The sequence below is a fragment of the Aethalodelphis obliquidens genome, unplaced genomic scaffold (assembly GCF_003676395.1).
Source record: "Aethalodelphis obliquidens isolate GAN/ISIS:26980383/991018 unplaced genomic scaffold, ASM367639v1 scaffold40, whole genome shotgun sequence".
Classification (NCBI taxonomy): Eukaryota; Metazoa; Chordata; class Mammalia; order Artiodactyla; family Delphinidae; genus Aethalodelphis; species Aethalodelphis obliquidens.
The window spans coordinates 929,405-955,371 of record NW_020837984.1 but is presented as its reverse complement, the minus strand read 5'-3'; the positions used below and the strand labels follow the sequence as shown (position 1 = coordinate 955,371).

The 25,967-nt window shown below is 46.7% G+C and overlaps 1 protein-coding gene across 5 annotated transcripts in view; it reads right to left on the bottom strand.

Moving 5' to 3' along the window:
- Positions 1-25,967, bottom strand: part of SPTBN1 (spectrin beta, non-erythrocytic 1) — a 196,685-nt gene that overhangs the window by 94,219 nt on the left and 76,499 nt on the right. Inside the window, exon 1 of one of the 5 annotated variants that reach the window (XM_027131678.1) lies at positions 17,186-18,175. The exons of 3 other annotated variants lie outside the window; for them this stretch is intronic. In XM_027131678.1, coding sequence (XP_026987479.1) covers positions 17,186-17,294 — 109 coding nt within the window. In that variant the 5' untranslated portion in view covers positions 17,295-18,175. Of the gene's footprint in view, positions 1-17,185; positions 18,176-25,967 lie in introns of those variants that run through there. One more of the 5 variants, XM_027131676.1, reaches the window with a different exon arrangement.

The window sequence follows — 25,967 nt, the reverse complement described above, 5'->3', positions numbered from 1 at the left end:
CTTGAGAGGCAGCACAGCAAAGTGGTTAAGGATTCAGAGTCCAGAAGCAGCCTGCCTGGGTTGGGATCCAAGACTCTACCACTTACTAGCTATGTGTTCTTGGGCAAAGCATCCCTTGTATCTCAGTTTCCTCACCTCCACAATGGAAATAATTCTTATTTCACAGGGATGTTGTGAGGAGCATTAGAACAGCACTGGCCCAGGGTTAAGTATCAAGAAGTTTCAGCTGTATTACTATTACAGCCACTACCACTTCTGGGCTAGAGTTTAAGGAGGGACCTACTTTCCTTCTCTGTTTGCATGAGGACATGCTTCTCTTTTGCTTTCCCTCTCCTTGCTAGCCTGTTAGTTCCACCGCAGGACTGGTTCTGTGAGCCCAGAGAACAGAGGAGCCATTTTTTTTAGCAGTGGGCATCTACCCAGCAGAATCTCATAGAAGCGTTTGGTGAAATGAAAGTTACCGAAGATGGCCAGTAGTACCCTCCATGCATTTATTTGAAGAGGTCCTTAAATCTGCAACCAATGATGATCTAAAAACCCTTCGTAACAGGTAACAGAAGTGATATACAAGGTGCTTGTGCAAGGTCATTTCACCAACATCAGCTGCTCAGCACCTGACTCCCTGTACCTATGCCAACACTAGCTGAATGCTGGCTAACAAAAAGGAGGCAAAAACCCCAACTAATAATAATAAGCATTAATAATTGAAATGGAAGGGAAAAAATATACATCATATCCTAGCCAAAGTCTAGCCGTTCCCCCAGCGTCCCTCACGGTTCAGCAGCCCCCTCTGGTCATATCCCATCCCCACCCCCAGGCACCCACCATCTCATTACCTAATCCTGGTCACACTTATTAAAGTTGCAGCTCAAATGTCAACTCCTCCAAAAAGCCTCTCTCACATCCCACAACCCAGGAATGTTATGTGCATGTCTTAGAACACCTGCCACTTTCTACCTAGTATTCTCTCTTAGAATGTAACTTCAGACAGTGGCTGCCTGTTACACCTCTGTGTTTCTGATGTGCTTATTAGCATTGCAACTTGCTCACCTGTGCTTGTTGAACGACTGCATGGGTGGACACATTTGATGGCTCCTTTAGAGATCTTAGAGCTATGAAGATATTCTAAACACATACCCTGCCTTCACCCACAGCACTTATTCTTCATTACTGAGGAGGTGCAGGCTATTCTAGTCCAACAGCCAATATGAACTGGGAAATCAACTACAGCATATTATAAGCAACTGACTTCCAGATTTTTTGACAGTTGAGTTTTTAAAAATTTATTTATTTTTGGTTGTGTTGAGTCTTCATTGCTGCGCATGGGCTTTCTCTAGTTTCAGCAAGCGGGGGCTACTCTTCGTTGTGGTGCGCGGGCTTCTCATTGCGGTGGCTTGTCTTGTTGCGGAGCATGGGCTCTAGGCATGCGGGCTTCAGTAGTTGTGGTGCACAGGCTCAGTAGTTGTGGCTCACGGGCTCTAGAACGCAGACTCAGTAGTTGTGGCGCATGGGCTTAGTTGCTCCACGGCATGTGGGATCTTCCCGGACCGGGGCTCGAACCCATGTCCCCTGCACTGGCAGGTAGGTGGATTCTTAACCACTGCGCCACCAAGGAAGTCCCCCGACAGTTGAGTTTTGAAGACAAGTTCTAGATAACAATATTTATCACCAAAGTGAAGAAACTAGAACCAACAGTGAAGAAACTGGGCCTACGTACACCTCCCATCAACGTTGTAGCTTTAAGTCATTACTTGAGCCACGGGAGCAGCAGAAGTAAGAGACAGATCTGGGTGATGACAGGAATTAACACAGACCATCACCGTACCCACCTTTCCCTCTAACTGTGCTGCCATAAACTAAACTGAAGCAGATTCTAGAGGCTGCCCTAAGCACCCACCCAAACATGTTTCTTTTGTGCTACAGGTTAATTCCTGTCTCACCCAGGATAAAGGAAAAAAGACAAGGTTTTCATGATGGCCTAAGCAGAGGTGTGTCGGGACCCAGTTCTCCAAATGTAGGTAAGCACATTTTCCCTCTCCTTTTGGTTCAGAGGCTTGAGGGCACGTTCAAATGAGTCGTTGGTACCTAGAAGCCGAGCAGTCTGGCTGTCACTGAGTCACCACCACATCACTGCATCAAGAGATGCTCGGGGCTTCCCTGGTGGCACAGTGGTTGAGAGTCCGCCTGCCGATGCAGGGGACACGGGTTCATACCCTGGTCCGGGAAGATCCCACATGCCGCGGAGCGGCTGGGCCCGTGAGCCATGGCTGCTGAGCCTGCGCGTCCGGAGCCTGTGCTCCACAATGGGAGAGGCCACGACAGTGCGAGGCCCGCGTACAGCAAAAAAAAAAAAAAAAAAAAAAGAGATGCTTGGCTGCAGGTATTTCATATCTCCAACAATTTGGGATCCAGCGCCCTCACAGTATTAGCAGTGGATCTATATCCATGTCTGTTAACTACGTTCCAAAGGATCCTGATATGCCAAGGCTCAAAATCACCTGAATTTAGGCTATTACATGGCTCAACATCCCCCAAATAGCCTAACTGCATTTACCAAACACTGTATCTACATGTGGGTGAACGTCTGCTCTGTCCTTTAAGGTACGCAGATACGTTACCCATCCCCACAATATTATGCCCCTTGCAATATCAAAGATAAGCAAATAAGCAGACTGCATTGTTTTTAATGGAAGGATTTCCTCAGCAATACCAACAGTCTTATCAGAAATTGGCACGTGAGAAACCTATTGGTGAGCCTTCCATTTTCAAGCCGTGTATTCAATTTGTTGCTAGGTTAGATGGTACACTTTTTTTTTTTTAATTAATTAACATTGATTTTTGGCTGTGTTGGGTTTTTGTTGCTGCACACGGGCTTTCTCTAGTTGCGGTGAGCGGGATCCACTCTTCCTTGTGGTGCACGGGCTTCTCATTGCGGTGGCTTCTCTTTGTTGTGGAGCACGGGCTCTAGGTGCGCAGGCTCAGTCAGTAGTTGTGGCTCACGGGCTTAGTTGCTCCGCGGCATGTGGGATCTTCCTAGACCAGGGCTTGAACCTGTGTCCTCTGCATTGCCAGGCAGACTCTTAACCACTGCATCACCAGGGAAGTCCCTAGATGGTACACTTTTAAACACCTGTGAATTTGGCTAGACGTCAAATAAGAATAATTAAATACACGTTTTAAACAAAATTCAAAACAAAAATTAAAATCAACGCAATCCACACATGTGCTGACAGACACGTACACTACATGCCTCCACCTATTTAGAAAAAGCACATGCTCTAAGTTCAAAGAAGTGTTGAAAAAGGCCCCTCCCTGCTGCAGAGTTTCACAAAGTCACCCATTTTGTCACATGCTGGCTAAGAACCTTGCCACCTTACTTCACCTTTCTGATCCTCAGGTTTCTCAATCCACAGAGCAGACGTTATACCACCTACCTCACAGGGCTACTGAGTGGATAAATCATATGTAGGTGAAGGTACCTGACTTATACCTAGAGCTCAGGCTGGAAAGCCCACAAAAACTTTTTTAAAAGTCACGCTCAGGGCAAGAGAAAGCAGCTTGTGGTTTCACTTTTACACACAGGCATCAGTAGCTTCCTGAGCAGTGTGGTGGAAAGGGTGTGACCTGCAATTCCAAACCAGACCGCATTGATCCGGCCCTCACAGCACCCCCGGCTTACCGCGTGGTGACACAAGCATGACCTACCCTGAACACAGGGCGGGCAGCAACTCCAGCAGGGCCGGCTACCAGCAACCAAGGGGCTTTCTGACCCTGGGGGAGAAGAGCTGACCTCCAGAGGGAGGAGGAAGGAAACCACATCATAAATCTCACCCCCAGAGGGGAGGATGCTTTCTGAGGAGCTAGGGCTGAGGGAGATGCTTCAAAGCAGACAAGACACTGCGCAGGCTGCTGCTAGCAGATGTGGTCCAACTGCTCCCTCCACACCCAGCCACACCTAGATCCTCCCAGGAAGATAAGCATCTAGGAGAGGCAGCGTGGAGCAGGGCTTGGTGAACACAGCCAGGCGCGACTGCCAGGCCCGGCCCACCGCTTACTAGCTGCCTGCCACTGAGCAAGTTGCTTCATCTCTCCAAGGCTTAGTTTCCTCATCTGTAAACAGATCTGTGCCCATCTCTAGCATTCTCCCGAGTATGCAGTGAGGTAATGCATCTAATAAATGGCACAGAGTCGGGTACTGAAGAATAAACGTTGTCTATTGTTATTGAAAGGTCTCTGCTTCCTTCCTCAGTGAACACCATACCAGCTGAGTGTACCTGAGCACAACCACAGCCTCGCCATTTGTTTCCCCAACAAAAACTTCTTAGAATCGATCATGAATTTGTATTTTTCACGAATCATGATGTAACCGACTGTCACAGCAAACCAGGAAGAGAGGCGAGGGCCGGCGTTCTTCACTGTGCAGGTGTATAAAGCAGCCCCCCGCCTCATATATACCCATCCAAATCCTATTACAAAAACTGTTTTCCTGTCTCTTGACTTGTTTGTGAGCTTCTTGAGGCAGGTAAAGAAACTGTATCCCAGTGCCTAGCAAAGAGCTACAGACAGAGGCCCTCCGTCAGGCAGAATGTTCAACAGGGGTTGAGTAACACCATTCATTATTCCAATGATCAGGGCTCCTACTCCAATAGGAGTTTTGTTTGTGGGTTTTTAAGGCAGGGAACCTTAGAAGATGAGTTACAGTGTGAATTCCCACTGGGGGAGGGGGAACAAAGACAGAAGATCCCAAATCAACTGCTGCATCACAGAATGACCTGGGCCTCGCTTCACTCTCCCAAAAAAGCACTGAGCAGAAGAGCGGCTCCTGATCAAACAGAGAGGGAGCCAGGACCCAGGACACAACTTATGTGTGCAGACAATTATGAGCTCGTAGGAAAACGAGGTAAGAAAGGTCATTTCAGAATCCCTGGATGACAATGGCTGAGATGAACATCTGGGTCCGCCCTCCCATCTGACCCCCCAGCACGCCAGGGGCAAACCCTCACAGAGACAGCCAGCGCCAGATCTGGCCCAGCTCTAGTGCCCCTCCCTCAACTCCAACCCTCTCCCTTCCCCAAAAGCCATCAGAATTTACTACCCTGATAAACAGTGCATGTGGTTCCGTGGCCAAGAACGCCTAGTCAAGTCCAGCTACAGTCAAGCCCACTGCGGAATGAGTATGACTTTAAAAAACTGTTTCCTTGTGTTTCAAGCGAAAAAATAACCTCCCGTCTCAAAATTGAAATCATATACATTTGCAGAGGAAACCCAGAGATTTTTTTTTAAAGCGGGGGGGGGGGGGGGGGGGCGGGTGTTGGGGTTGGAGACTGTAAGGCACTGAGGGCTGGTAAGTAGTAGTTCTTGAGCCAAAATTAGTTTTCTCCATGGCTGTTTCTTCAGTTTAAAAGACCAAGCTTGCACATTTAGCTGGTATCTAAACTTCTGAGGCTGTGCCTTTATTTGCTCAGAGTACTATTAACTGCCTGGCTTCCAGAAAAGCATCACTCATGCGGCATCACTCTGAGTAAACGCATATTCACATTAGAGAAATCTCATTCATTTCATTCACAGCCACACAATATAAAGCTCTGAATGGCTACCACACCTAGAAGAATGGATTGCAGTTTCACGGGGTACACTTTTACCTCTTTAGCTATGTCCTAGTGTCACCCTTAAACTTTTCTCCTGGTCCAACTACTCTTGCCCACCCACTCAAAGGAAAAAGAAAAGCAACAAAAATGAAGAGACAACCCGGGCCTAATTAACTTCCAAGGACCGGTTCCTCTCTCTGCAAGTACCGTAATGCCGTGGGCTCCCCTCTCCTCTCCTTTCCACCAAAGTGAAGTCAATTCCCCAGTGCCCTGTAGGGTACAGGGACTACATGAGGGAGGTCCCTAAGGTCCTATCAAAATTTCATGTTATCAAAAAAGGAGACAGACTCAGATAAGCTCTTCCTGAAGTTAAAGTTTAGCCACATCATAAAGCCAAAATCATTATCATGAGTGATTCATTCTTTCATTCAGCACATTATTTACCATGTGGCTGGTGAGGCCACCTCTTCTCAGGGAATGAGAGCCAACAAGGAAGAAGAGGCGCTAAGTCACCTTAAAACAACTCTGTATGTGTTACTACTGCCTTCACTACTTTACTCATTCATTCATACACTCCTTTATTTATGAGACTTTTATTTATGTGCCAAGCACTAGGAAGGAATGCAGGGGTGAACTAACACATACAGACATCATCTCCGTCCTCTATACACAGTAACAGGTGCTTTCATATATAATTAGGGTGACCTAGCGCCCAGCTTGCCTGGTACTCTAAGAGAGATTCTCTCTCTCCTAGAATCTGGGAGATTCCCTGGATGTGGGACAACCAGTGCTAAACTGGGGAAGTCTCTGTCAAACCAGGATGAGTTGGTCACCCTATTTATACAACATACGAATTTAAGCTTCCCAACCACTCCCCAAGGGCTATTTATCCTTCCCAGTTCATACAGATGAAGAAAATGGGGCTCAGTGAGGTCAATGGTGGAGCCAGGATTTGAATGCTGGCTTATATGAATCCACAGCCCATGAACTTTCCACCACCGTTGAGTTTCTAAAATGAGAGATAAAATATCCTAATTCTGAATACAGCCCTTCTCACGACCGCCTGCTGCTTCCCTGCTCCCCTGGTCACTGCCACCCACTCTCCACCACAAACTCTGTGCAGCTGGGATTTCATCTGCTTGGCAGTTGTTCGCAGATAATACACAATCTCCTTCTACCACTGCAAGACTGAATTTTTTTGATAGCAAGTCGTTTAAACCTCTGTAGGAATAAATGTCTTCCTCAATAGAAATCAGGGCACCGTTTTCAAGCACCAGAAACACACTTTGCACTAGACTTGTATTCACCTCTCAACTACTATACAATCAAGCTAGCAATCTACAGAAACTCACTGGCACTTAACAGTTCAAACAGACTAGGCAGATTTTCAAAGGCTCTATCCACTTTAAACCAGACCTTCAAAGTTTCTCTTTAAAAAACAAACCTAATTCAAAATGCCAAGGCCACATTCCAAGGGATAACCACCATTTGCTTGTCAGTGTGGCCAAAATAATGTCTATGGTTTGTATAAGGATTTCAGGCAACACACACACACACACACACACACACACACACACACCCCACTCCTGCAACTAGTCGTGCTTAAACCCACAGCTCTCACTTCAAAATTCCAACACAACTGCACTCTCAGCAGGGGGGGAGGGTAAAATTCACCCAAATAATGACACAGCCTATGTAATTTCCTTGCCACCAGAGAAGAACAGAGCCTCCGGACCTTTTATGTTTTGCTCACATTCTTCATGAATGAAGCGTGCCTCAGTGATCCTCAGATTAACTCTCCACCTGCATCATTTAAGCATTAAAAAAAGACTTTAAGGCCAGCTCGTTCACAAGGCCTTTGTGAGACCGAATATAGGCCAGCCTGTGTCTCCATGCTACTGTGTGCGATTACTGGATTTGCTACTCAAAGGTCCTGTGCCTCTTGAAAACAAGGTTGGGGGAGAGAGAGAGAGAGAAAGGCTAAGAGAGGCCTTTCAAAAGCAAACACAGTAGAGGCATTCTACAGAGGGCAGCTAATGTGAGTCTGGCTACAGTAGTCTCTTCTGACGACGTGCTGGACGCTGTGGCTGCAGCACTAAGTGCTCCGCACGCTTTTTGTGAACTTGGGAGAGGCACCACCACTGTGTCCTCAACCAACATCAAAAGTCACCAGGCTCAAGTGACTGCTGCCAACCCTGTGTACTTTCTAAAGCGCAACATAAAAGGGGGTGTTTTCGGCTGGGTGCATTTTCAGGCAAACTCAACGCTCTTCTACACATGCTGAAGGAAGCCACACCCAGAACAGGTTTCGGGGGCGGGGGCGCGGTTGAGGCATTCAACTCAAGTTCAAAAGACTTGCCGCCGCAGGGTACTGCTTTGCCTTTTAACCAGGACCTGTAACAATAAAGGCTGCTGTTGACTACTGAGGGCCCACCATGTGCGGAACAATTTCCACGGAGAATCTCGCTTACTCTTCCAACAATCTTATTACACAGAAGTTGTATTACCCCCATCCCACAGAAGAGACAGCAGGTTCAGGTTGGTAAATAAATTGCCCGGATCTGGAAAGCCATTTGACAAGAGGCACAGAAAATAACCACATGTGAAATGTTTGTCATATAACGTTAAGTGAAAAATAAAAACAACATGCCAAGACAAAACTGAATCTATATAATGACTATAACACTGTTAAACTGTATATAAACAAGAACTATCAGAGAGTTAAGATTTGTGGGGACTGCGGGATTTTACATGAATTATTCTTTCATTTTTATTTATTCTGCAGATGACCTGATACAGCTGTGAAATAATAAATATAAAAAATGTTGGAGTAATACAAAGAACAGCTAGAAATTTAATTCTTGTCTATTAATAACCTTCAACCTTGCCTTTGAAAGAACACCATCTGAATACTACTGCTTTCATTACCCACACCCCTTCCCCTGTCAGAAAGGTTCTGGACTGATGCCAGTCAGAACAGAAGTCACTTATCTCCCCACCCCTTTTCTTTCTTCTAAGGGGCCAAAAATTCTGGCCAACAAGTTTCAGCAGGTGCTTTTCCTCCCCTACCTAATCAATAACCAGTAATTTTAAAGCTTCACCTGCAGACTCACAGGAAATGAGCGCTTATCAAGTAACAGATATTTAATGTATTTCAAATCCAGCTTTAACACCAAAACCTGAAGGCACTTGCTGGGTAAGTTTGATATATATGAAACCGGACTGAAGTCTAACCAACTGCAAGAACACCAACATTCATTTAATTAGGATCATTTTAGTAAGATGGAGTGTGGGGAGGAGGGGGTATTTTTGCTTTAAAAAATAGTTTAAAAGTATATCAAAGGTTTAAGTCACGAAGCAAGTATGGACTTAATAAGCCTCTACTTCCCAGGACACCATGTTGAAATTCTGGAAGAACTTAAGAGAAAGTAGCCCAGAGTATTTTTGTAATTCTCCATTAATACCAAATGGATAGATGAAAAGAAACTGTGTTTTTTTAACTTCACAAATTTCTAGAACTGCAGGATTAGCAAGTAAGAGAATCCTAGCCAAACTCTACAAAGATTTATAAAGCTAGGAATTAACCAAACATGCTTTAAAGCCCTTGTAATCTCCTAGGGTAACGCTAAACTTTCTTTAATTAACTATTACTCATTTGGATACTATATTATTTTTACAGTTAAAATGATCCAGTTTACTTCACACACACACACACACACACACACACACACACACACACACACACACACCCCTCCTTCCTTTAAAGCAGACTCTATATGAAACACAAACGTTAAACCTCAGAAAGGTCATAGCCTCTTTAGGACTATTTCCTTCTCGGCTCAAGGGGTAGGGGAGCAGGCAGAGATTATTTCCAAGGCAGCACTTCTTAGACTTGTCTGTGCATACAAACCACTTGGGGATCTTGCTAAAAGGAAGTTATGACTTAGTGGGTTCGGGGCGAGCCTGAGATTCTGCATTTCTAACAAACTCCCAGGTCATCTACAGACCACACTGAGTAATAAGCTTCTAAGTACCTTGCAGTTCCGAATTCAAGGAGCTTATGCTGTTTCTGTTTTTCATCACAACAAATGCAACAGCCTCCTAAGTGGTCTCCTGCCTCTTCTCTTGACCAGCACCCACCTTCCAAAACAATCATTATACTCAGGAATCAGACTGGCCCTTCCTTAAGGAGAAAAAAATCAGAACAAGTCACTCCCATACTTAAAATCCTTCAGTAGCCTCCCACTGCCTTCCCAACTCCTTAACTTGATTTACAGGACTATGCATCCTCTGGCCTTTGTTTACTCTCTCTTCTAGTACCCCTCCTACCGACACTTCCTCACTCTGGACTCTAAGCTCCGGCCACCCTGGCCCTGCTTCAGTTCCCCTACCTGGGTCCCCACCTGGAACAAGTTTATTTCTCCACTTGCTTCTACTCATCAGTCAGCTCGGCAGCATAGCGGAGCCACGCTTACTCACACACTTCCTAACCAGAGGACAGCTTGCTTACTGAAAAGCAGGCGACCAATAAATATGTGTTAATAAACAAAGAGGACAAGAAAGCATGTCCTATACTGCTTAAAACACTTTTATCATTTTATTTCTTAGGAGTCCTCTCGCTTTAAAATAGCCTAGATTAGTAACCAACTACTGAGCTTTTGAATGCCAAGTCCTTTGCACCCATGATATACAAACAACTGCCAGATTTTTAAGTAAGCCAATCAAGCAAAGAATACTGAAGTCAGAGGAAGGCTTTACGACGCCCCCATCATTTATTTCCCCCTGTCATTAGTTTTTCATGGCTGGGGCTTCTAAGAGTTGATAGAAACTTGTCAGGCAAAAGGGAGAAGAGGCACTAAGATCTAAAAATGGCTGGGATCTACCTGGCATATTTTTGATAATATGCACAAGTATGATTCCAGTAGGAACGGATGAATGGCTGTGAAGCTCTGGTTCACTGGAAACTTGAAGCTCTGACAGATTATTGACCCCATTTGGCAGTCAGGAGTTGGCTGAGGCCTGCAGATGTTAAATGGCTCCTCTAGTTTAGCAGGGTAGAGCTCATTCCTGACTGGCTAAATACCTTTTCCACTACTACACAATTTTGTTCTAAAACATACTTTTCCCTATCTCTTCATTCTTCAGTAAGAAATCAGATACAATATCTGCTCCTATCTGGGAGCAATTCATGCAATCTGTTCTTCCCAAATCCTCCCACCCCTAAATTGCAAAGAGGGTACAAATGATCCAATAAGGGAGCGTTTCTCAAACTTGAGTGTACATCACAGTCACCAGGCATGCTAGTTAAAAACCTGTGGCTAGGCCTCACCCGGAGAGTTTCTGATTCAGTAGGTCAGAAGCAGCGCCCGAGAATTTACACTTAGAGCAAGTTCCCAGGTCAGGATGCTGCTACTGGTCTAGGAACCTCATTCTGAGAACCACTGAAACAAAGTATTCCATAATACTACTTCATTCATTTACTCCTTAATAAATGCTTAGTGACTTCTATGGGTAAGACAGGCTGTATCAGATTTTTGTCTTTATGCTCCCAGACTTTGTGAAATGTAAGGAAAGCAGAGAGGCAGATACTCAAACTCTAACCAAAGGCAGGATGTGAAAATCACAGGAGATTGACCAAGGGCTTAAACTTTAAATCTTAAAGGAAAAGAATCCAAGCAGAGATTCTGATCACCTCTCCCTTGAATTAAGTGGCATCTGAACTGAACCTCAAAAAAAAAAAAAAAAAAAAGATCCTGACACAAGAAATAATTCCCAGGGGGAAGAAAACAGGAGAGCAGGAAAATGCAGGGTAGGTTTAGGGACTCTGAGTACCGTGGAGTAAGGGATAGCAGGAGCTGGAGGTGGGCAGGTCAGCTGGAGTCAAATCCCAAGTTTTTGCAGGGAGATCTCTTATCAGAGCCTGCATTTAGGGAGGCTGGGGCAGCTGCATGCGGGGGAGGGGGGCATTAGGAAACCACGGAGAGAGACTAACACACAGGAGGCAGCAGTGGGGCTGTGAACAGACCCCTTTCTAGGCCCAAGGCATGAGAAGAGATGAAAATTGGGAACACAATCATCTAGAAAGCTTCCTCAGTAGCCAGGACGGTTTAGAGTCCCATTCTTTCACTACTGTTAAGTGGTATCTTTTGCTCAAACGGAGTAACTATCTCCCTCCTCTCCTTCCTAACTGGTCTCCAGTCTCCTTTGACTGTCCTTTTTACAGTCATCCCAGACAAACATTGGACTTAAGCTAAAAGAATCAGTGTTCCCTTGACTGTCGGTGCTCCTAGACCACCAAACACTGAGGGCACCGCATGTCCAGAAATCTGAGCAGTTCTGCGCTCGTTAATTTTCCATGCCGCCAGAATGTATTCATGATATCTGGGTAAGGGGTATGATGGCTCATACCTAACCTACACTTTGTGGTCCTATAGGAGAAGATCAAGTTTGGAGTCAGAAAACCTGGATTCTGGAGAGGAAGCCTCATACTGGTTGATCTTAATCCAATGATCTATTTCTTTATAAAAAGGAAGAGAATACTCCACAGGATTATTATTAGTACCAAGGAAATGCCCACTTATTTAGAACCTACTGAGTACTGGCTCCCATGCTGGGTACTCTGGCTAATCTCATGTAGTTAATTAAGCAAGATGGTACGTATTCAAGTTAAGTGTTATAAATATTAATAATAATAATTAATAGTAGTACATCACTCAAAAAAGATTCTAATTCACAAATCTGCTTGGAAGTTCTAAATTTTGAGCTGAAACTGTGGTAAACTGGTGAAAAGAGTTTTTTTTTAAATCGGTGACTTATCCCACAAAGTTATCTGCGCTTAGAAAAATCTATAGTATCATAGTACAGCATTGGCAGGTATCCAGACCAGAACCCAGAAAATGTTCTTATAAATCTTGGCCACCCCAAGAAAACCAGGGTTATCATTTGTCACCAACTCTTTTCACTGCCACAGTGGGAAATATTTAAAGGCTATTACTTTATATCTAAGAACTTAAAGTTTTCTTCATGACAAGCAGGTGTAAACCCAGCAATCTTCTCTCTCTGTGGTTTATGAAATTACATAAGACAAACATCTAGGTACCATAACAAACTGGAAAGTTCTTTTTAAACACTTAAGAATGCATTTTCCCCATGATCTGTGGGTATAAAACCAGCAAAATTCTTTCCCTAACAGTTTAGAAATCAAAACCAAAAAAATGAAGAAATTCAAGGAGGCAACCCTGAGAGAGCACGTAATAAACTTGAGTGTAACACATTCCCACAGCCTGAAAATCTTTAGTCTCCTTCTATGTCCCAGTGAAGACAGGTGACTCCATGATTCCAGAACTGAGCCAGAACAGCTAAGAGAAAGCACCTTCTCCAGAAACACCAGGTGCTGGATGTCAGGGTCAGGCTGCAAAGAAGGCAGAGAAAGTTCATGTTGGTGTATTTCAACTAGATTCTGTCTTCATTATAACTTCTGTCTTCATTATAACTTCTGTCTTCATTATAACTCCACTGCCAGAACTGACAGAATCAGTGCTGTGAGGGGGCAGGTAGGAAGAAGAGAGAAGCAGGTTGGGGCTGGCATTTCACAAGGTCACCTTCTCTCTCTTTTTTGCAGAAATAAAATAATATTAATATCTAGAAGTCTTGGAGGAGAAAGTTCAAAAACAACAATGTTCAGCCTGAGCTCAACACAGTGCCTGGGACCTGAAACAAGCTATTTGACTCTCTACCGTTTCATCTTTAAAACCTCGGGGGGGGGGGGGCAATATAGGGGCAAGGGATTAAGAGGTACAAACTACTATATGTAAAATAAGCTACAAGGATGTACTGTAAAACACAGGAAATAAGCCAATATTTTATAGTAGTTATAAATGGAGTATAACCTTTGAAACTGTGAATCACTATATTGTTCACCTGTAACGTATATTGTACATCAATTATACTTCAATTAACAAAAAAATCTCCTAAGTGTGCTATGAACACAAGATGAGATACAGACAAAGCTCCCACTAACACGTCTGGTGCATGGTGAGCACTCCATGAAATCTTTTTCCCACTACCCAACGGAGGAGACAAGGAGAAGCTTTCTGGAATAATGGAATGTAAGCACAGTCTTAAAAAAAAATTGTTGGGGGCTTCCCTGGTGGCGCAGTGGTTGAGAGTCCACCTGCCGATGCAGGGGACACGGGTTCGTGCCCCGGTCCGGGAAGATCCCACATGCCGCGGAGCGGCTGGGCCCGTGAGCCATGGCCGCTGAGCCTGCACGTCCGGAGCCTGTGCTCCGCAACGGGAGAGGCCACAACAGTGAGAGGCCCACGTACCACAAAAAAAAAAAAAAATTGTAGGAAGGATTTCTATTGGTGAAATGGAAGGGCAGAGCTTTTGAGGCATGAGGTAGACAATGAAGGAAAAACCCAGGGCTGGGTTTCATGAGGAGCTGCAGCCCTGCCCACCTGGAAGATTTATTTGGTTGGAATGTAAAGAGCTGGAATAGGAATTTCGTGTCTGGGGCCATTTGGGGGAGGGTCCTGAATGCCAGGCCAAGGAGCCTGGAATTTAATTTACGCAAGAGGCAGGCACAACAGCCTCTGAGTAGAGGAGGGGCAGGAGTACCGTCTGATAAGGGGTGGAGCTGGCTGAGGTGAAACTGGAGAAAAGGTATCATCATGAACTTCTCCGTTACTACAAGCACATTTTTTAAAAACATGTGAGGTTGAGTTTTGTTGTGTTTCAGCAGTCCTCTCTTATTTAAAAAAGAAAAACAAAACAACAAATCTAACTGTAAGATACACGAACAGATTCTGAGGAAGGTGGTAACTTAATCTTGCAGGTGAAATTCGAAGGAGATCTCGAGCGCGCAGTGGATATGCCTGTCAGGTGTGTGCCTGTCAGGTGTGTGCTGGGCGTCAGTGGTTAACGTCTGAAGCCATCAGAGGTGGAAGGTCCTATCTCTTACACCAGGAGCATCAGTGTGAAAGACATCACGCTGCACCTCGGCCCCTTAAGCCCCTCAAGCCCCTCAGTGAGGTTTTGTTTCTAATCACACTTATTTACTTACTGGTAAATCTCTATAAACTATTTTATCGAAAAGACCAGACTCACTTTAACATTGTATTTCCCTCAAGTAGAACATTAAAACTCTGCCCCCTCCTGAGATTTTTAGGATCCAGGGTGAAAATATTTGAAACCAAGAAAACTGCAGAAACATCTCCTACAAAATCACAGTACTCTCAGACTCTAAGGTGTAGACGCTAAATAAATAAGTTCATATTAGAGGCACTAAAAAAAAATCGATACAGATTCAGAGGTGTCGTTTGCCAGTATTGGGTTATAAGTACTAGGAAGGATTAAAAAGAGGAAAAAGGCAGCTTAGTAGGCATGTACGAAATTAAATCAGCAGACAGAATCTATATGTTATCAAAGATGTGATGACTGGAAGCACTACAAATACTGAACAGTAAGTAACAAATACCAGACGGGGGTCGCGGGTAGGTGGGGATGGGAAAAGGTTTTATCAAAAATATTCCTCAAGTTTTTTAAAATGCAATCAATTCCATGTGTAACTAAGGATGATGCCAACTGTTTGTAATTCTCCTGGGATCTACCATACTTGAGAGTTAATTCACCCTGGCTCAGTTCCCCAACACGGGTGGTTTTCTGTTATAGAAGAAATACCAACACTAAACTTGTGCAACTTCTAAACCGCAATATTTAGAAATAAGAAAGTTATCTGCAACCAAATTAGGGGACAAAGGTCATTTAAGAAAATCACCACACAAAAATGTGGAGCTCACTCCTTTTGAAGGAATTTCCTTGGGAAACACGAGGTAAAATATCAAAGGCACGCGGTGATTTTTTTTAATTTAAATTTTACTTTTCCAGAGAGGACAGTTTAAGACATTTCCTGTGTGTAAGCTCCACCCTCCTCAGTGAGCAGTTTTACAACCGTCCTCAAACCTTTCAGAGTAACAGCCTTTTGTTATGGGTGGGCCTGTGGGCACACTGCTCCCCACACCTTCTGGTATTTTCTCCTTGGTTTTCATTTCTTCTGATACTACAGGAGGGGGCTGACTGGACCTCAGTAATAGGTTTTCAGATCAAGGATCCTCCTTGGTGCTTTCTCCTTGGCAGTATGATACAATGAAGTGAGGAGCCTGGGTCATTTGAAGAAGAGGTGCATTCTGAATTCTCAGAACCTCAAACCTCAAACTGTGGGCCTTTGACCACACACCCAGAAGATAATGGACACACCCCACTCCTCTATTTACCATCTTCAAGTCCCCACCCCGCCACCAGCTCTGGGCCCCCCTAAGTTTTCCATAAAAGCAAATTCTACCTTCGAAGAGCTCAAGAGGGATGAAGCAAAGACACACAACCATTCCCTAGAGAGAATGGAGCTTCCTCTTAGCTAACTGCCCGAGGAATGCAGCACAGCCTAGCAAATGTTTAAAATCATGTCCTGTTCTGCCTCTTGTTTTCCAGAAAAGTGTCATTACTGTCAACTATTTCACAAGACAAATAAACCTGTGAATGAAATATAGCCTCCCCGTCTCCCCAGTAAAAACATTCTAAGACTGAGCTGCTTCCTTCCTTCCTCCTCCTCCTCCCAGGATCCACATTTGTGGCACCAAGAAGAGTTAAAATAAGAAACATACACCGTCTGCAAAGGCTACTTTTTCACAGCACTAGAATCATTCCCAGCCTATTACCGATTCCAGGGGCTTCCTAACGGAAGGAGTTCTGTTTTCAGTTACAAATCCTTTTTCGTGTATAAGCTCCAAGACACCACCGGCCAGGCTTGCTGGCTGGGCAGGGACAGCCAAGGGAAGGGGGCTGCAGGGGCCACTTCCGCCGCAGGCTGCAGGCCCATCACCCCACACACTGCTCTCCATAAAAATATTAGATTCGTTCAACTGTTTGAGATTAATACAGACTCCAAGAAACCTGTAATTGATCCAACTAATCTAACCCAATAGCACTGGAATGACAATAACTGGTTTTCATTATAAATTACACAGCTCACTAAATTGATGGCAAGGCTCTATCCCAACACAATACATCAAAAGGGTTAAAACGAAGCTTCGGAATCAAAACTGTAATTTACCCAAGGCTTAGGAACAAAAAGACCACTCCCTCCTTCCCTTTGCTATTGTTCTACAGGGTGTCCAGCAGTGCACTTTACACCTTTAGGCTTCCCAGAGGTAAAAGGCTGGGTGCTGGGAGACGGAGGCGACCCGGAATCAAATACTTGCATACTAATAGGTCTATTATCATTGATCTACTAAAATGCAAAGACAGCTAAAAAGAGAGAAAATGTGTGTGCAGTGGGCAGCAGATACCTGACAACCAAGAGAGCCCAAGGGAAACTGGAGATAGAGACTCCAAATGGTGGCTTTTCTGGAGTGAAGAGTGAGAAACTGTCTCCTTTAAGTAGTGAATGGGGTGCTCGCAGCCAACCAGAGGCTTTGGGGCCGGGCGCGCGGCCGCCGGTCTTCATTAGGGTCACGTACCATATGGCACAAATAAACCCTCAGAACCACTGGAGGCAGCACGGCCCCCGGGCAGGCCCGGCCTTTGAGACGGGAGTTTACCTTGTAGCTGCTTGAATCTCCCTTCCAGCTGGTTGTAGTTGTAAGGCACCTGCCCCGTGTAAGCCGGCGACAGCGGCCCGGAGATGCTAGCCGTCCTCTGCAATTCCATTATGCCCAGAGTAACGCCCCGGCGGGCTGCACGGTGGAAATCCCGCTCCAGCCCCCTCCTACCCCCATCCAACACGCAGCAGCTTCCGCAACGCTTGGCTCCCGGCCCCGGCTAAAAGGGCTGGACCTTAGGCAAGCCCCATCCCGGTGTGAAAGTCCAGCAGGCAGATCTGATAGGAAGTTGGCCGCAGGAGAGTCCACCTTAGCCCGGCCACTCACGCATCTAATTCCTTGTGGCTTTCCTTCCTTTTGTGGCCCTTGGCTCTAGGCTTGAAATAAATTACCAAGGAGGGGCGGGAGGGCGGAGGGAGGGAGGCGCAAGTCCTACTTAAAATTTTTTAAAAATATGGCCAATCCTAAACACGCCTCGGTCGCCGAGCCCGGGAGCTCGCGGGCACAGCGCACACACCTCCTCCCGGCTGCCCTTGGCGGCCGCCGGTTTGTAATTTAATCGGGAGCCACTCGCCGTGCGCTGGGCGGTGATGTCACCTGATTAGCATAACCGCATTGTAGAGGAAACGCAGGCTGTACCACAAGGGGCGCGGGGGAGGCCGGCCGGCCGCGGCCCCCACCCAACGGCCGCCGCGGGGCCGCCGACCCCCGGGTCGGGCCCAGGACGCGCCTGCCGCGGTGGTACCTTCCCAAACAAAGCTGCTGGAATTACAATCTTTTGTTGAGAGCCTCACGTAACGGAAAAGTCTCCGATTACTATCTCATGAAAAGGAGGCGGCCCTGTAGGGTAAGGCGCCCCGCAGGTCCCCGGCCGGGGCGGCTCCTCCACTATTTAGCTTCAGGAGCTCACGCAGCCATGCGGGCCGCGCACCTGGGCGCTCAGCGTCCTCACCGCGCTGGCACCGACCACGCGGAGGCGGCCCGGCCGTGCCAGCGGGTCAAAGTAAAAGTCCCCCTGGGCGTTGGGCAAGGCCACAGCGAGGGGGGCGGGGGGGAGCGTGTTAAGTTCAGGCTCACGGAAGGATATTCTCAGCCGACCTGCCGCTGCCAGTACGAGACGTTAAACGGCGGTTTTCCGGGATAACACCGGCCCTATAACAGTAACTCAATGCAAGCTTTACGGGAGCACCGACTTGCAAGGCATTGTGGAGAAAGGTACACAGGTAAACACCTCCAGGATCCCTGACCTGGATGACTTCAGGAACCAATGAGGAGAGAAAAGAAATCACCCTGAAATCCTACTGTGATTTGTAAAACAAAGCCTTTAAACTTGAGTTCTTCAAAAATTTAAAACTCTCCTCCCTAACTTCTCCCACCAGCCTCAACCAAAAACAAAATCCTCTACATAGACAATAACAGTGATCAAAATGTGTTCTTGGGAAATAACTGACCCTAGTTACCCACCCACCCACCCATCCCCTTTCTCAGTAACTACAGGCAGACAACAAATTACAAATTTAGCGTTTCAAGTGTGTAACCTTGCAGCCATACTCACTGAAGAAGGTAATTTCATTCCTAAGGGATTCCAATCTGCCCTGAAGAGATGGGCCTCCACCACAGGTTTACTTTAGTCCCCAGGGCACTTGTAATTTAAGCAACTGCATCCTGTTCAGGGCTAAAGTTAAAACAAACCCAGAGTCTAGCTAACTGCTCAACTCGGAACAACCCCACTCCTTCCATCCACACCGCTGGGTTTTTTAATGCATCCAGTGTCAACCTTGAGCTTTCTAAAGCCAGGCCCAGGATTCGAAGATATTTCTCCACATCCAAGATGTAGAGCACTTTCTAAAGCCCCTCTACTGCAATTCAAAACACTGACAGCAAGGTGGCAAAATGCAGGGTCTTGGAAGAAGCACTTGACTAGGATTCCCAAGACCTGGCTTTCTAGTCCTGGCCAAGCCTCTTAATCACTTATGACCTTAGAAGAAACCCTGGATTCTTTCTAAACCTCTGCTGTCAGACAGGGATAATTCATGCCTACCTACAAGATTACTGAGGGGATGATGTGAAAATGCCCTAAAAATGGTCATACTATCCAAAATTAGAAGTATGTTTTGCAAAATGCACCTCTTCTTGATTCTTCCCCCACATATCACATCAAGGCTACAAAGAGGAGAATGGAGAATTTTCTCATTTGAGATCTTTTTAACGGGCCCCTCTTCACTATTAAATATACTGGTGATATGGTAAGTCTCTAAGTGTCTAGCTATGGGCACACAAAATGAGACTGCAAAGTGCTTGACAATTTACAACACATTTTTAATCTTTAAGCCACTGAGTGAACAGAGTATGAGTCACCACTCTTAGTCTCCCTTTCAGTTCCCTCTGGTACAGGAAAGTTGGTAAAATAAGCTTTCTAATTTACCAGGTTACATGCGATGTGATGGAGGGAGAGGCTGGGGCTCGTGTAGCCACGTTGGATACTCAAGAGCACACAGAACAAGCCAGGTGAAGTGGACACATGTAAATATGAGAAAGAAAGGTTTTGAGGCTAGGAAAGGGTTTAATAACCCCACAGGGGCAGGGGGTGAGACGTGGGAATGCTGTGGTGTGATGGGGCCAGGGAAGAAGAGGACCCAACCCTGATGGCTCACGTGACCACCTCCACCTCAGCAGCGGGAGGAGGTAAAGGACGGCCAGAGCGCTCATGCTTTATTCCACGCAGTATTTCCTGGATGCCAACTGTACGCAGGGCACACTGCCTGGTGTTTTGGAGGAGTCAAAGATAACTGGGAGAGATGGTAGCCAAAGGAGATGGGACAGATACGCCAATAGTCCAAAACCAGAACAGAGTGAGGAGTAGGTAGGGGAGCTGCACAGGAAGGCAGGAAGAACCACCCCAGGAGGGAGTGGCATTTGACCAGACCTTGAAGCACAGGTAGACTATCAACAGTCTGGGATGAGGGGGAAGCTCTTCTCCTCGTTGGGGGAAAGCAGCCCAAGTAAAGGCACCAACTGGACTGTCGGGAGAACAGTACCAGCGGGTGCTACCGTTTGACTGAAACGTAAGGAACTAGGGTCAGGCGGGAGGAAAGCCGAGAGAGGCAGGCTTGGAACCACTGGAGATTTTTGAGCCAGAGGAGGACGGGTTCTGGGTTGGGCTCTAGGGACAATTAATCTGGCAGTGGTAGATTAGAATGGGTTGAAAGGAGAGAGACATTAAAGGCAGCAAGGTGGTCACTGTAGTTGTCCAGGTCAAAGGGCTAGTCAGGGTACGGCAATAGGAGCAGAAAGGAATGGGATGATGCAAGAGTTAATCCATAGGACTTTGGTAACCAATTCAAGTCCTGTGGGACTTCAAAGTCTTTGGGAGGTTCAAAGGCTAGGGGTGAGCTTCAGACTCTGGGGTTTTTAGAGCCGGCTGTGGGGTACAGGGTGGGAATGAACATTTTCTTCCAGACAGGCTGCAACTCCACAGGGTGACATGTCCAGAAGCAGTCAGGGACGTGGAAACAGCTCAAGGCTGAAGATACAGCCCGTGCACAGACGGAGAGTTGAGACTGCAGTGGGCTGAAGCCTAGGAAGGGATGTAGGAGGCAAGCGGCTGAGCAGAGAGCCCTGGGGAAGGCCAGCATCTGGGAGGAAGGAGCAACAACAGTGGAGACACCAAGGGATTCATAGAATGAAAGTTCAAGAGAGGGGAGAGATAGTCAAGCAGGGAAGGTGGTAGCCGGATGGCAGCACGTGCTGCAGAAAGAACAGGGAACAGAGAACAATCAGAGAACAGGTGATCCAGTGTGTGAATTAGGAGGTCACGGGGATAATACAAGCTCAAGTGAGGTCACAGGGAGTTGGAGAACGAGAAAACAGAAGATGGAGGACAAGAAGGTAGAGGTGGTGAAGGCCAGATGAGGGAAGGGAGCTACAGGACCAGGGAAGGGTTCGCGGGGCGGGCCGAGCCGGCATGTCCTCCGCGCACAGGCTTCAGCCCCGAGGTGGCACGGGCAGGAAAAGGCCGGTGGGCAAAGGCTCACCGGTGTGGCTGGCACGGGCAGCTTCAGCCAAGAGGAGGCCCACTAACCTTCAGAGGCAGGCGGGCAAGGACGGAGACGTGCTGAGGAGGAAAGGAGGAATTGAAAGGAGCCTGCCCAGCTCTAACTCAATAGGGCAAGAGGCCAGGGGTCCGAGGCACAGTTTTATTTCTAGTGATCTGAGAAAGAGAATCCTGAAGACACCTATGACAGAAACACGCAGCGTGTGAATGGGAACATTAATGCGGGGGGCGGGGCTCAGAATGCTCAACACTCAAGCTTCCCCCAGAAACAGACCCTGCCATCTCGGGTATCAACACACGTGGCCAACCCCGCTAGGTGGCTGTGCCTGCCTGCAAGCTGCATTCCAAGGCGTGAGAATTCCCTGGCAATCCAGTGGGCAGGACTTGGTGCTCTCACTGACAAGGGCGCCGGGTTCAATCCCTGGTCAGGGAACTAAGATTCCACCAGCCGCACGACACAGCCCCCAAAAAATAGAAAATGATTCCAAGGCGTAACGAAAGATGGCCACGATTGACTGCTCAAGTCAGCGATGGGACTGAAGCAACTGAAGCCCAAGTAACATGTATCTGCTATCCTTGTGATGCCAGAAAGGTAAAGCCAGGTTGCTATGGTTATCTGTAGACAGCACAAATCAGAAGTGCTGTGGTGTGGTGGAAAGACTCAAGACCACAGTCAGGTTCTCAGGCTCACCCCAACTCCTGAGGGCCACCAAGGAGCTAAGTAACTGCACAGGTGCCTTACCTCCCTGGGCCTTGCAATCCTCGCCCACAAATCAAACAGGTTGGAATCTCTGGTCATAAAAACTCCTTCTGGTTCTAAATGTATGAGTGATTTGAGTGATTTGAGTTTTTGAGTGATTTGAGTTCATCTCCACATAAACTGAATGGCCACAATAACAACATCACATTATTACAGCACCCTGTAGCTTTCGTATACATTTTCTCAAGTGAGGTAGGTATTGTGTCCATTTTGCAGACAAGGCAACAGAGGTTCAGAGAGATACAGTGTCTTGCCCAGGGCCGCACAGCCGCTGAGGCAGAGACACACCTGGACGGCAGACCTACCGGTCTAATGATGTTTCTCCTATGTACTCAGAGTATACTATCAGCTTACTAATGGTGTCTACGCTTTTCAGAAAAACCCTAAGACTCGATAAATGGTATCAAGGTAAACCTAAAACCCAAGCAAGCCTCCACACGAACCTAGACAACACTGAGTTTGGGTCAGGATCAGGCATGTTCTCTGCTGGTTCACACAGAAGTTGCTACGTGGAGGGTTCCCTTGTTGCGAATGGGTTTTGTCTGGTCTTGTCTTGTTCCTTTTGTCATACTTGGTGGACCTGTAACTAAGATTCTGTATGATTTAGCATGTAGCAGGTGAAGGGGAACACTAAGGGAGCGAGATTAAACCTCTGTTTGTTCCAAGAGGCTTTATGTAGTCTGGGAGGTCAAAAGAAGAAAAAAAAAAAGATTGCTTTTCCTGCATTACAGCAACCTTGAAAGGGTAAACCGTGGGGTGTTCATTTCCTGAACATCTGAACATTAGCAAGACTGAAATGTCTGGGAGAGGATGGCCAAAATGCTAAGATGCGATGGGATTTGTACACATTCAAGGACTTGACAAGCCAACCCAAAGAGCTGGGAAGGAAGTGGTAGGAACAGGGAGTGAAACGACAAGGTTTCACATACAAACTATCTTGCCAAATTCTCTGCCGCTTTCTACTGCTGTTTCCACATCTGCCTTTCGTGTTCATCGCGGTCAAATCCCTTGACAGTTGGACGACCACAGCCAATTTCTCCTGAGCCTTTCTTTATAGGAAGCCAAAATACTACTACTAAAATAATCCTCTTCCACCCATGTGACCAAATAGACAAGCGGGCTCCAAACCGTACTGCTACGTTCATGCTCCCTGCAGCTGAAACTTACATTATCCTTCTGTCTCGTCTCCCCAGTTTTCCTTGTCTTCCCTCTCTGGCCCACCCATTCCCTCCTCCAGGAGCCTCCTGCCCACCTCCCCCAGTCTTGAACCTTAACTGTGATCATTCTCCTTCTACTTCTACTATACATAATGCCTGGAGAGCCTCCCACCCGATAACTGCCTAGTTACTGCTGGCCTTACTCCCCAAAGCCTGCCTCAGGATGCATCTTCTCTTAGAACCCATCCCTTTTTCAATGGAAATGGCCCCACTTACCAGAAAACCCAACCAACCAACCAAGCATACAACCACGAAATCCAGCCAAAACCAGAAAACAAGAAATTCTCTGAAACCTCCTTTTCCCACCCCAAAGAACAATTTTCACAATGTCCCACTGGCAGACACATCTGTGACACTGGCATTTCTGTGCCTGCCAAGCTCTCCAGAATGTCTCCGTTCTCAGGGCCTACGGCCTGGGCGGTTGGAAGCAGTCAGCAGCACTTCCCCTCCCCTCACAACCCACAGGACTCCTAGATCAGGGCTGAGACCACCCCCATATTTTCCCCTAGAGCACTGCCCACTGAGTGTCTGGGTCAGGGTTTGGAAATGCAAAGCTAGAGGAGGAAAGGTGGTTACAAAACAGACTTGGAATCTAGGAAGCTGGCTCTGCCACTTTCTAGAAAACTTTGTGATTCTGAGCCTGAAACACTGGCCCAGTAATGCGACCAACCTCAAAGAGTTTTTCTATAATTGACTTAAATGTTTAGAAAGATCTTAGCACCATCATAGCAGCTATGATTACTAGTCTTTAAACTTCTCATAGAGGAAATCTCAAAAACGAATTCTGCCCCACCTCTTCCCCAAGGAGGCTACCAGCTGGAGGGTGTTATAGGTTCCACGTGGAACCACTGTCCTCAGGCTGGGAGCCCCTTTGGATTTTGGGACAAGGACAGTTCGGAATAGCAAGACCAGTCCTCCACCTGGGAAGTACTCACAAACCCCATTCCCTCTCTGTAACTCACCCCGTTATGCACTGGGAAAGGCATATTCAAAATCGTATTTTATAGTCATAAAAGTAATAATATCTCAGAGATAGCAAGAACACAATACTCACTATGAAACAAGTTATAAAAGGCCTATGTTTTTAGAGAGGCCAATGTTTGTTTGAGGTGGGGCTATCAGATTTGATACTTTGGGACTCAGAGTAAGTAGAACAAAGATTAAAGGGAAGGCTAAAGGTGTTCTCCATCCACAACAGCCACCACAGAGGTGCCCTGGAGGATACGGATGGATGGATGGATGGACAAATGGATCTCTCTCTCTTTACACACACACACACACACACACACACACACACTCACCCCTCCCACAAAATCTTATAGTTTTATGGCTGAAATACCGGGGCAAATCTAATTTTTATTCATATCCTTTTCCTGTTTCTTGTTCCACTGGTCACAGCAGAACTGAATACAAAGCACTGACATCTCTGCTGAGAAGGAGAAAAAATGGCAAGTTACACTCAGTAACAAGCACCCAAGGTCCCAGGGGAAGGAAGGAATGCAGTTTATTGAACCTTCTACCCCAGCCAAACCTTATCCTGCATTCTTATCTCATCTGTTATCTGCACATGCAAAGCTTCCCCGCAGAGGCAAAAGAAATGCTCCAGTCCAGAGGCCCCACCTTTGGCAAACAGGTGTTGCTATGCCTGTGAATATGTAACACCAGCCACAGCCAAGGCTGGGCTCCTCCACACAGGTAGAATGGTTCAAAGGAAAGAACATCTGAGGAATGCAGCTGGGGCCAGGTCTGCTCTTGCCCAGGAGTTTTGATTCCGCTCCCCACCTCCAACTTGGAGGGAAAAGGCTGACACACACAGGGATTCAGAGCCATCGGGCCAGCGTTTTACAAAGGGGCAGATGGAACAGTGACAAGACGCTGTTTCCTGGTAGCACGGCTCATGGGAAAGAAATGGGAAAAGAGTAAATACAAACCTATTCTTTGTGAAAATAGGCCTTTGGACCCTGCCCACAGGTATCCACACCCAGGTTATCTTTTCCAGGGGCTTAACACAGACCGGCTGTAATGAGAAAGGGTGAAAAGAGCCAGGTTGAACAGGCACCTGGAGAGGAAAGGAAGAAAAGGAAGGGAGTGAGGGATGCAAACCTCATCATCAAGACACAGGCCCCGCCGCTCCTGGTTTGCACAGAGCAAAAGCCAACCCACCCGACAAGTTCTCAGCCCTACCGTGTTCTCAGCTCAGGCCATCTGAGGGACCCACAGCGTCATAAGAGGTGATTTCTTCTCTGCAGGCACTTTCGGCCCAGAGCAGGAAACAGGACACACAAACGCACACAGGCATGTACACACAAATGCAAAGATGTGGTAACGCATGACAAGTGAGGTTAGTGAGAGCTGGTGTGAGTACCACTCTGAATGGATCAACAACAGCATTCTTCTCCTTGGCTGAGAAAAAAACAGAGCAGAGTGGGGTTCCTTCCACCCGGATGCTCTCTGTTGCCATACCATCCTATCTGCAATTTTAATGCGGCTTCTCACCAAATCCCTGACAACACGTGCCATGCTAACACGAGTGTGTAGCTTACTGCACGTATTAATTGCGCGTGGGGGACGTGATTTCTCACTCTGAAAATCAGGCCCCGATTACCCAGCTGCAGGGCCATGGAACAGTGCACGCAGCCCCGGCATGTTAAAGCGTGAAATATTTTAAGGGTGCAGTCATTTCTTCATCCTCTGCACCTGAGCCTCTGCTGATCCCTCAATGATATAGCACAGCCTCCTTCCCACAGGGCT